This window comes from Glycine soja, chromosome 16 (assembly GCF_004193775.1).
Source record: "Glycine soja cultivar W05 chromosome 16, ASM419377v2, whole genome shotgun sequence".
NCBI lineage: Eukaryota > Viridiplantae > Streptophyta > Magnoliopsida > Fabales > Fabaceae > Glycine > Glycine soja.
This window is the reverse complement of record NC_041017.1, coordinates 36,294,145-36,307,282: the sequence shown is the minus strand read 5'-3', so window position 1 is coordinate 36,307,282 and position 13,138 is coordinate 36,294,145. Positions and strand designations below refer to the sequence as shown.

Genomic DNA, 13,138 nt, shown 5'->3' with positions numbered 1-13,138 from the left:
TCTTAATTTAATTACTATTATATTTTTAATCAATATTTTATTATCAATTTTTCATAATTAGTTAAAGTACAAATAATGGTACATGTATGCACGGCTATGTAATCCAATGAGAAAGGACATGCGTATTAAAACTACTGTCCACGCGAGTATGAGTCTGGTTACAGGAATTTTTAAAGGATACGCAGATGGGTACTATAATATCTTAATTCTAACTATTGGCATCCCTAAACACCTGTTAAATTATTTTTTCCTCATTTATTTTTTAGGTTCAAATGTTGCTTCTTTAATTTTAAAATGTTTAATTAGGTTTCTTAATTTTTAAAACAGATTCTATTTGATTCCATATTTCTTGTCACCTTCAAATATTTTTTTTATTTTAAAAATAAGTGACCTAATTAAATTATTAAAAAATAAACCGATCAAATTAAACCTTCAAAATAAGTCATGGAGAAAAAAAATAGTTTAATCTTACTTATTGTATAAAGAAAATGATGTTGATATGTAGACTAATATAAATGCTCCATAAGCCTACCCAATATATTTCTCATTTTTCTTTTATTCCTGCAAAATTCTTTTAAAAAATATTGTCATTGTTGTGAAAGTGAATAAATTGTTTGCAATCTCACATTCTAAACCCATTTAAGCCACAACTTTTACAAATCAACCCACGTAAATCTACAATTAAACACATCAATATTTTAATATTACCAAGGCTCGAGCCATTTCACCGAATAATTCATGAACATATATCCACCTTAAATAGACCTAATAAAAGATATAATCTTTTAAACTTCATTAAAATTGAAAAAAATTAAATTTTAGAAGAAAAAAAATAAAAAATATAGAACTAACCCATTAACTCTTACAATTTTATAAATTCATTTACATTTTATGAATTGACTCATGTATAAATTCTATTTATAGTAAATTTGATAGACTCAAATTTTATGTAAACTCAATAAACTTTCTGAGTTTATTTTTAACATTGGATGCTAACCAATGACCAATTGAAATAGTTTTTATTTGGGGTAAGTTCAAGTCGGTAATGGTTTCTGAAACACAGTAACTTGGATTTTGAACCATGTTTCCGAATTCAATATGCTTAAATTATCAAGGTGAATGAGAATCAAAGGAATAGGTAAAATTTATTCCAAACTATCATTGAAATACACTAGACTTGATTACAAAGAATATAGGGGCGGGATAAATGACAAATGAATTTCATGTACAAATAAATTTCTTTATATATTATAATACACATAAATCCGCAGTCAAACCAATAACTGACTTTTGACAGAAATTAACAGAAAAAAGTTACAAAACAACCCAATTTGTAAGAACTGTAGCTATAGCTATAAAGAGGACGATAGCTCATGCCCTTTTGTTTAATTGTCATTGCATTTCCATTTAGAAGTTGGAACACATGTTAGATAGTGACACCAATGGCAGTGATCATATCCATTCTCACCCCGGAATAACATCACTAGAGCAATAGATAACCTGTCATTCAACAAATAAAAGGAAAGGAAAGCAAATGATAGAATTAGCATCACTTGATATGGAGTAGATTAAGCAACAAATAACCAGCTCTCCATTTCCTAACAGGCCATGAGAACTAAAAACATCTCCAGAGATCAAATTTAAGGTTTAGTTTATACGATTATCATATAGCAAGTTAATATAATTACATCTCCTATACCAAAAACAGCTGAATCATGACAGTAATATTGCTTAATGAGTTTCAAGGATTTAAGGAAGTAACTCACCCAACAATTAGTAAAATGGCCGAGACAATCCATAGAACATATTGGTAAGCCTTGTATTTTGACTTGAGGCGAACACCAGCAGGGGGACGTCGTTGTTCTAACCACCCAAACTGAGGGCGGAGCAGCAAAATAAACCCAAGGAGAAATCCTGTGAGGAATCCCCCAATATGAGCAAAGTTATCAACATGTGGTAACATTCCAATGGCAAGATTGATGACAATAATAAACAGAAGTGTGAACAAAGCAGCTGCCTGCAAAATGCAGAGGAAGAGTGTTAGAAACTTAGAAATGGATGTTAAATGTACCATATAAGTATTACCCATGTGCAAGTCATTTAACCTAGTTGATGGACCGAATAAAAAAGAAAAGAAAAGACCCACAAGACCAAAAGTGTTTTTCAAATCAGCACAAATTAGTTCATGCAAATTATAAGAATATTAAAATCAACCAACCAGGATGTTTTGTAAATTCAGTTTTAGTGATTGAACAAGAAAAAAAAAATAACAGTTCACGATTATGAATACAGGAATTTGTCAAAATCTTTTCATAACATTAATAATTTTCCTTTTAAAAAGAACTAACAAACACACAGAATACAAAAATAGGATGGGAACCAACACCTTATTAGTATAAATACTCCAATTTGTGATAAGTTCTGAAAGCATTGCTCCAAGAAGTCCAAAAAGAGCACCAGAAGCACCAACAGAAATGTTGTTTCTAATGAATAAGGAAGATAGTACACTCCCGCCGAATCCAGACAACAAGTAAATAATTCCTATCCTCACTGCCGTTTTGAAAAATGTCAGGTCATAACCATTCAAAAGCAAAATTTGAAGAACACAAAAGAACATGAACACTTCCAAATGGGGTGACCATGTCCAAAGGTATAAAACTAAAACTTGAATTTTTTTATTTCCTAATTTTGTGTATAACCTGAAATAAGCAGAAAAAAGAAACATACCAAACCCAAATTGTTGTTCAAGACGAATGCCAATGAAGACCAGGCTCAACATGTTGGCAGCCAAATGAACAACTCCAGCGTGCAGCCAAATGCAAGTGACGAGTCTCCATGCTTGATGATGATTCACAACATCATCCCACCGAAGTGCTCCCATCTTTGTTAAGCTTCAAAAATGAAACAAAAATTAAATCAATAAATCTGTACGAAATCTCTATACCAACATACTAGCAAGTAGTTTGGCCAAAGAACTTCAACTTAACAAAGGAAAAACCCAGTCATCAAGGCTAGAAAATAGGTGTTATTATTTTCCTTAGTGGTGGTTTTGAATGCACATCTTGTGCTTCGGCCACATTTTCTTATCAATAATACTATCTTTCTTTTGCCCTTTAAAATAAAATATTTTTCTTAGTGGGTCAATAACTTATTCTTCTCATATACACCAAAGACAAAATCAATTACCGCCTTTATTTTGTGCTAAAGGGTAAAAGGATAAGGGTGATTTTAAACTATCAACAGCAAATCAAGCATCCAAAATTGAAAAGGCTAAATAAAAACGCTGTTGATTGTGTAATAGAAGACAGCAAATCCAGCTATTCATTTAATTTAGGGTAAACTGTGTGCTAGGTTCTCATTTTTTATTTTTTGTCAAATTGGTCTTAATTTTTATCCTCCTATCTCCGATAATGGGTGAATTTCGTCCCTCATAGCTCACACTAAAATCCTAAGTTTCATAAAGAAAGACAAAATTCACCACATGTCAAAAAATACAATGATTTTACCTATTATAAGAACTAAGACCAATTTTAGCCGGAAATTGAGAGACCAAAAACACATTCTAACTATGTATGTTCATTAATCAAAAATGAAAAATTGACTTCACTTAGCACACTCAATGTTCACGGAGACACATGAAAGACAAAAATTCACTTAATCCATTAAGAGAATAGTTCGAAATTGATGCCACGGAATCAAAAACAAAAGCAGATCACAAAAAACCGACACCCAATTCATCAAATTAACCGGATTTCAGCACCAAAACAAAGCCAAAACCAACAAAAACAACTAATTCAAAAACACAAACAAAAAATTAAACCACTGAAAAAGAAAAGGCCAGTAATTGAGCTCTTACGTGGACGAAGAGGGACCAAATAACGGATTCTCCCTAAGGGGCTGAAAGGAGAACCGACCCAGAAACCTGGCGACACATTCCCCTTCAAAGCCGAGATTTTTCCTGGGACAATCGTTGAGATACATGGCCACAACGAACACCACAACGTTAACCGCCACAAACAGCGGCACGAGCCATGACGTCCAATGAACTTCGGGATCGTAAACATAGGAAGTGGGAGCAGCACTGTAGCTTATGTTGTTGTAGTTCTTGTTCGCCCCTCCACTTTCTAGATCTCTCCGTGTTGTTGATGACATGGTTTCGTCTTTGGTCTGAAAAGTTTCAAAGAAAGACTCAAAGTTTCAACGCAAAAGGGTGAGTTGGGAAGAAGAAGGTGGAGAAGGGTTTGGAGCTTATATCGGAAATGGGAAATGGGAAATGGGAAAGGAAAGTGATTGGGAAGGTTGGTGTCACCGAGCAGTGGAAGGAGACGTTTCAGGCTTCTAATTGTAACTGCTGCATTATTATTACTACCAAACTTAAGATTAATTGGTTGCCGGTGGCTTCAGAAAATGAGGAATCTATAACAACAGAAGGAATTTTTTTTTTTTAATCACCTTTTTATCTTTATTTTTATAAGGATTATTTTATCCTTTAAAATTTTAATTTTTAATTTATCTCAATATTCTTCTTATATAATTATTTTTTATCTTTTTTCTTATTATTTTTATATTTTTTTTATAATATACAAACATCTCTATCTCTCTCTAGCATCAATATATCCCATCATCTTTATTAAATCAAATTTAAAATCATTTATTTTTTATTTTAAAATTCATTTTTCATTTTTTATTTCTTAATTTTAAAAATTATCTTAATTTTAAAACTAATCATATTTTAATGTGTTCATGTATCATTATGGTAGCATAATTGTCCATTTTAAAACTTCTCATAAATCAAATTTGCAAATAATTAATTCTTTTTAATCTCTAACTTCATTTTAGTTTTTTAAATCTGCCAACTAATAATAAATGCATTTTTAAAACTTGCCATTTTTTAATTTAAAACTCATTTTATAGATATATTTTTGAATTTTAAAACTATCCATTTTTGTTTACTTTTTATTTTTTATTTTTTGTTGAACTGCTCATTTTAAAAAAATAAGAATTTATTTATTTTATATATTTGTTAATTTTAAAATTGCTTTTGATTTTATATCCTCAAAATTTCTTACATTAGTGACTACTAACATTTATTAGGGATTATTTTAATTTTTTTTGTTGGTTTACATAGTTTGTAGTTTTTTTAAGGTAGTTTGTAGTGTTTTTTTTTTATCCTTCATATATTCCTTTTGTAGATTAAAGAAAGAAGATCATACATGTGTCATGCATGATAGGTTATGATGACACTATAATAAATGTCCATTATAGTGTAAATGTGAAAATAATTAATACAAAAATTGTACAATTAGGAAAAAAAGATAAGCATAAATAGGATAAAAGATTGTTGATTTTGATTATTTATCTTATTTAAATTGTCACATTAATATATGTTATCTTATTGCTTCTAAATTTGAATTGTTGTTATCTTACTAGTTTGGGATAATACATTTAATTAAACATATAAGAAAAATCATGTCTCTAAATTAAAAATAAACATAATATTATCAATAGTCAATAAATATTTTACAATATATCCAACAAACTTATAAAAAAATAATTAAAATATGATTTGAAGAAGGATTATAAAGCATTTCATGATCCAATATTTTTCTTTAACACATTAATCATGTTTAAATTGGTTTCATGTGTCCTAAACTAATTTAGTAATTTATGATATTTTATTAAAAGTATGTAAAAATGAAGTTTTTAAATATAAAAAAGAAAAAGAAGTACCGAAAATTAAATAATGAAATAAAGAAAAAAATTAACAATAGAGAAAAAAATTTGGAAAGTGATATGGAAGATTTGTGATAGAATTTATTGAGTTTGAAAAAATACATAGATATAATTATATTATTTATTTACAATTTTTTTTATTATAAATGATGATAAATAGTAGAAGTATAAAAATATATTCCTTTCGTTCCTATTTGTAACATTCAAGTTCACATTACAGTTTAGTAATTAATTTTTAATATTTTATTTTATTAAGTAATTTTACTATTATGTAATTACAATGTATAATAAGAAAAATCATTACAATATATCAAATTTAACACAACAAAAATGCAATAGTATGATAAAAATGTATTAAATTAGAAAAAAAATTACCTCAAACCAATATTCACTCCTATTAGAATATAAAATATATTAACTTTAGCACAATAAAAATTACACAAAATAATAAAAATGCAATAATATCAAAGTATTCATAATAATTACAAACATATTTAATTCAATTAGGTGTACTGTACTTTTTTTTTATAGAAAATATTAATATTTGAATACGCGTTAAAAATGTGAATTTTGGAATCTTAATGTAGATTTTTTTAATTTTAAGTCACAAAATGTGGTTATAATGATTTTTCTCAACTAATGTACAAACATTTACCATTAATTAGTTTTATGGAATAATAATAAATTTGTTTACATTAATTTGACTTTTTAGATTATGAAATGTCACTAATTTGAAAATTAAATTCTTAAGGTTTTTTTATATATTGATAGTTTAAAAAAATCCCACTATTAATTAATTATAATTTTTTTATAATTATTTTTTAAAGAATCATTATAACACTCAACGAATTTACTATTAATGTCAATATGTAATTAAATGATAACATTAAAAAATGAACCTAATTATTTTAATTTTTTAAAAAAGTATTATAGTCTATTTTAAAATTCCTTGCTTAGAGTAATTGGTCAAATTAATTCCATTTATACTTGGAATAATACTAAATGCTTTCTAAAACATTTTTAACTTGAAAATAAAATAAATCAATATATATATATATATATATATATATATATATATATATATATACTAGTTTTTTAAAAAGACTAGATTATCCTACAATAATATATTTTAAAAAAACTTGATTAATTTTTTTTTTTTACTGATAAAAAAATAAATTTATAGGTAAAAAAAAACTTTAACTTAATAAATTGATATTTTGCGTGTGTTTGTGTCCCACCGCTACAATGCTTGGAGTGACGCGAAACTGCCAACGAGTCCTTGTCTGTTGGGTGACAGGGTACGTGGTTTTGGAGCCGTTGACCAACCTGACGGTATTTGTATCATGACGTGGCGAGTTCTGATTGGCTCTGTGGTTGAAATTAGGTTAACAGGAATTGTGGATTGTGGCCGTGGCATGCGGTGTTTCGCTTTCGGGGAAAGCCACGTTGTCTTGTGGTTGGGAACTTGGGATGCTTTCATGGGATTTACTTTTTATTTTTAGAACGTACTTTCATGGTTTTCTTGAGTTTATTTGTTGTTTTAACTTTCACTAATGCTAATGCTATAAGCCTAGTTTTAGTTTCATAGTTTAAACAACCAGATATTCCTTGTCGCTTCACCCGCGATGCCACCACGTTATGTTAGACAGACGAACAATGCTATAAAATTTTTAGTCATTTTTTCAAAGTTTTATTTTGATATGTTGTGAAGATTTTTACAATATTTCCAGCAGTATTTCTTGCAGGATTTTTTAGCACATGAATGAGTTTTTCACAGTTAGAGGAGACTGCATGGGTTGTATCCCATAATATAATTAAGAATAGTTCTTATATGAAAATCAGTTTTTTTTTAAAAAATTTAAAATGTTACTCTTTTTACATGTATAAAGATGTGATGCAATATGATAGACTTAATTTAAATTCTTAAGTGATTTCACCATTCCTCAAAAAAAGTGATTTTACTATTAGAGTTTAAAAAATGTTGAAATATATTTTTAAATTTAATGTAACATAATAAAATTTGCTAAGAATAACTTAAGAGTGTTCCATTCAAGAAATCTTAACAGTGCTCCATTAATATCAATTACAAATCATCTTAAAATATGTTTTTTTAGAATAATTATTACAATTCAGTCAAAATAATAATTATTATTACAAAATCTAACAATTCTATCATAAATAGTAATTTTGTTGTTGTTGAATAACAAACCAGAATTAAAAGCCTCTAGGGTGACTAGCTCATAATAATTTATAATCAAATGGTAATATATATATATATATATATATATATATATATATATATATATAAAAAATTCTTTTTTAATACACACTCTTTAATCTTTACCGATCAGTCGAAAAAAATATATGAAAAATTAAAAATTTCATTTGTACAAAACCAAAAAAGACGCAGCGAGTGTGAACAAAGTGAGGTCGATTATAGTCAGAGCTGCTATGTAATATGGCACAAATTCGTGGACTGACGCGTATATATCTAATTAGTGTAGGTTTTAGGACTTGAAAATTTTTAACCCGTTAAATTTGAGGGGTTTTATCAAAGTGGCGGTATATATATAATAAATGTTTTGCAATTGGAGTGACGTTGGTTATATTTGAATCTAGAATGAGTTGGATTTCCTGGCACAAGACTTTAAGTTTCTTTAAAACAACATATCTCTATCTTAGTGTAGACACAAAGTAACCTATTTTGGACCGAAATACAAGTTTCTGTACACAAATATTCCTATAGTTTAGATTGTAACAATACTTTGAATCAAAGTAGCTCCCTGATAATGACCCAGTTGCAGGTGAATCAAGTTTCTGGGATCCCAGGACTGTTTCTTGGCAACCTCCTTCAATGTCCTTCATCAAACTTAACACTTATGGAAGCTCCTTTGGCAACCCAGGGTACTCAAATTTTGGAGGTATCTGTAGGGACTCAAATGGAAGATGGGTCTCGAGTTACCATGATCATTGTGGTAACACCACCACAATGTTCATGCCGTGCTCCTTGCTATTCTTAATGGTTTGCAGCATGCGTGAGACGGGTTTCAGACATCTTATGATTGAAACAGGTTCTCTTTCTTCCATTCATTTGATCCAGCATCAATTCGCTAGCTTCCATCCTTTCGCTGCTATGATTGCAAGCATCAAGAGTCTTCTTTCTTTCCATTGGGAGGTGCATATCAGTCACACCTTGAGGGAAGCTAACGCATGTGTTGATGTGTTAGCTAAAAAGGGACCTTCTAGTTAACCATGTTATTCTTGTGTTCAAAACAGATGCAAATGCCACTGTTTTCCTTCGTCTGTAGTAGTCTTTGTTTTTTTTTAGCTTTCTACGTAATTGATAAAAAAAAGGTAGTTCACTCATGCAATTGAGTGTCTAGCCTAGCCCAAAACAACAGTTTTAAATTTTTAAATAAAACATATATTGTCATATGGTCAACGGTTGGTTCTAAACATATAAAATTATAGAAACTCAATTATATATATATATATATATATATATATATATATATATATATATATATATATATCTTTAGTCCTTGCAGATTCAAAATTGCAAATTTTTTGGTTAATAAAATTACTAAATAATAATAAACATTTCGATTCTTTAATTTATAATAATAAACACTAATTAAGGGAAAAGTTTCCTTGTTTGGTCAATAAGGGAAGAAAAATAATAGTAATATTAATATATCTTTATAAGCATTGGGGGAGAGGATGATAAATAAATTTTCAAAGATAATTTTGCTTACACACTCCAAAAATTATAAACTGTTTCTCCTCTTTTTCTATTTGATATTTTGATTAATATATAGAAAAGGGAATTTTACTATTTTAATCTTGTCATTTCCCCTTCTTCTCTCACCTCTCTCTCTCCTTAACAACAACACTATTAAGTATCACATCTTTAACAAACAATCTCCTGGACTAATTTGCCACTACTGAAACGACACAGAGAATCCTTTTTTATAAGCTTTGAGCCATGCCCACATGTTGAATAAGCATTTGAACCACACTTGTTCTTAGTCATGGTGCTTTGTTTTCAAAAATGAGTTTGTTTCTTTCGTACCAAATGTTCCAAATAATCGAACTCCACCCCAGAGACCACCAAATGTCCAAGCTAGAATGTACCATATACCATGAGAATTTTGATAAACGTGATCAATAGCTGCATGAGGGAGTGTTGAGCTTTTGCCGAGCAAGCTATACCATCTTTTCCATGTATCATGAGCAAATTTACATGAGACAAAAAGATGATTCGCACTTAATTTCTTGACATTCGTGACACAGAGCACACAATACATCTCCATTGATAAGCTCAACATGACGACTCGTTACCATTGTAGGTAGTCTATCAAGAAAAAACTCTCCACAACAAAAAAAAACTACCTTTGGGGGGACTACTTTACCTAGCAATAAGCGTTAATAAATATCCACCTCCTGGATTCCTAACTTTTCATTATGGAGTGCCATGTATGTGGACTTCACCAAGAACTCATTTGAAGCATTCAATGTCGAAATCCAACTATCCTCCACATCTCTTCTAATGACCACACTATCTAGTAAATTATGAAACTCATCTATGTTTATAATATGGCAAGTATACCAATCACACAAGTATGGAAGTATTTCAAGTTTATCGTCTCCCAAAGGACTTGTGCTATATCAAACCAATTGATACACAAATTGTTCACCAAGGACAAAGAATCAATAAAATTGCATATAAAACTTGGTTTAAGAAATGATATTCAAAATTGAAACTAAATCAATAAGCTAAATAGGAAACTCTATTTTTGGATATTTACTCAACACTTAAAATGCAGTAATAATGATGAGAAATTCGTATAATAAAAGTGTCTCGGGTGGAATTCACTCCACTTCACCAACAATCCTCAATGACAAACAGTATAGCAACACATTTCAACCAATCAATCCTCAACCATAAATGTTATCAAATCCTAATTTCTTAGTGACTTAAACCTAAACATTGATATCAATTCCTAATTTCTCAGTGAATCAATAACAACATTTGCATTAAGCTCATGATCATAAGAGGACTAAGAGTTCATTCACCATTTCTAGTGAGTAACCCTTAGTTATCTTATATTGGGTCTAGGTTTAGCAACACTTTTTAATGTAGAGAAACCCACAAGATATGGTTCATCAGTCTATACAAGGCATTAAAGCATGAAAACAAGATAAAAGATTGAGAAATATGAACTTCTATTAAGAATCAAATAAGATACAAGAGGTTTAGTGTCATTACATTCCAACCCCAAGCACAGTGGGAATTTAGCTATCCATAGCAAGTACAAGCATGAAAAATGGAGAAGAAATGAAGATGGGCAATTTCCGCGGAGAAGAGCCTTCAAGGTTTGTATGAAATCCCAAAATGTTTTTAACACTACACAAAACTAAGTCTTATGCTGCCCTTTTCGCTTTAAATAGGCTTTTTAAAAGTCTCTTAACTATTGCCACGTGTCGCCACACTTAAGCGAGAAATGAGTTACGCTTAAGCGTGGTTTACAAATCTAAGGACTGCAATAAGATGGATTAACGCTTAAGCATGCCCATGCTTAAGCGTGATCAAGAGTAGGCTTTTGTTACTTCTTGGAATTGGCGCTTAAGCATGAAAGGCATTACGCTTAAGCGTGAGTGATGTTTACTTCCAGGGGTTGGCACTTAAGCTTGAGATTCATAATGCTTAAGCAAGACCCGATCTTTAAAAATTGGGATGCACTGAAATTGACACTTAATGTGTTTGGACCAGCGCTTAAGCATCAATGCTACTTCAAATCTAGAATGTGTTGGGGTTGGCGCTTTTGCGTGTTTGAACCAATGCCTAAGCACCAATGTTTCTTCAAATCTTCAAATTCACTAAACTCTTGTCTTCCTAACTTCTTCTTTTCATCAAAAATTGAACTAAAAAGAAAGGAAAAATGCTTAATTACAACTATCTAAATCTATTCTAATTCCTTCCCCAAAATTAAGTCAAAAAAGCAAATACAAGCCCCAAAGAAAAGAAATGAACTAATAATTGCTCTAAAAGTATTAATAATAATTACAGCTCAAAAGGAGAATTACCATCCTACACCATTCTTCTCCCACTCAAACCAAGGTCTTCTCCATGTAAAACCCCATGTCCCCGTACCCTCGTTCCAAGTTCCCATATCACCTACGTATACCAACTCCTTTTTTTTCTGAATTTAAAAACATTCTAGGAATCATATTTCTAAAATACTCCTCCCCCATCCAAGCATCCTCTCAAAATCTAGTCTTCCTCGTATCCTTGTTATTCCACTCAATCTTCCTATCAAACCACCCGTCATACTCTCCATTACACACCACCCTCAAATACCTCCACCAAATAAATTCATATGAGCTTCACATGTCACTCATCTTACACACTTTTGTTTCTCTCATTCCATATTATACACATCCTTCCATAAACTTGGTACAGTTTATTGAAAAGGAAAATTCTAGCAATAAGTATTAGAGAATTTCTATATTTGGAGTTTTTATATTATTAATTATTTAATCAATCAAATTGCATATCATATTTTCATTATTTTTTTAAAATTGATCCTTCATTATTATTTTTTTAAAATTTAAAATTACAACTTTTTTAAATAAAAAAATATAATTAAAGATAACTTTATAAGTTAAACCCTAAAATCTTTTTAATTATTTTCAACTCTAAAAGATTAATAGTATAAAAAAAACCCCAAATTATTCCGGACAGCATAGAAACTCTCTAAAGTATTAATGTATCTATCTATATATACACATCTTCTGTCCTCATACACATTCATCATCATTCACGAACAATGAGCTCTCGCAATTAATAACAAGCTTGTGAGACTTCCAACCAGGGAAACTTGGGCTTCTTGGGCAGGAACCCTTCACATGTACTGTGCCACAGCTTCATCTCCCTACACCAAAACTACTCCCCCTCCTTTCTCCACCTAGACACGACACCATGCTGACTTACTCCTCCACTATGGCCGTTACCATTCTCCTACATTACCGGTATTATGTGGAAGTAACGAAGTAATTTCATAAACTTATTCAGTTTAAATGCTAAGTGAATAACATAATTCTGATGTAACGAAGTAATTTCATAAAATTATTCAGTCTAAATGCTAAGTGAAGAACATAATTCGGATGAAAGAATGAAAAATATTGAAATTTGAGTGATCTGAATGTTATTTTTTGAATCCTCTTTTGATCAATTGTTGAATTGAATTCATAGACGATGATGACGTGACAAACTCCATAGCATTGCTGCAGGCTATAAAGGACTCATTTGTGTGCTCACCCTTGCAATTTGAAAGCTTCATTCTGCTGGCGAGCCCCTGCCATCCGTCCCTCGGCTCAGGTTCGAACTCGTACGGCATAATGA

General features: G+C 30.3%; 1 protein-coding gene across 1 annotated transcript; it reads right to left on the bottom strand.

The window, feature by feature from the left end:
- Positions 1-1,208: 1,208 nt before the first annotated feature.
- On the bottom strand, positions 1,209-4,392 carry LOC114389021 (RHOMBOID-like protein 2). Its single transcript, XM_028349601.1, has 5 exons — positions 3,857-4,392; positions 2,728-2,891; positions 2,387-2,550; positions 1,767-2,017; positions 1,209-1,500 (listed from the first exon to the last, which is right to left on the bottom strand). Exons 1-5 carry the CDS (start codon positions 4,150-4,152, stop codon positions 1,386-1,388), a joined length of 990 nt encoding a protein of 329 aa, XP_028205402.1. The 5' UTR covers positions 4,153-4,392; the 3' UTR covers positions 1,209-1,385.
- Positions 4,393-13,138: the final 8,746 nt, after the last annotated feature.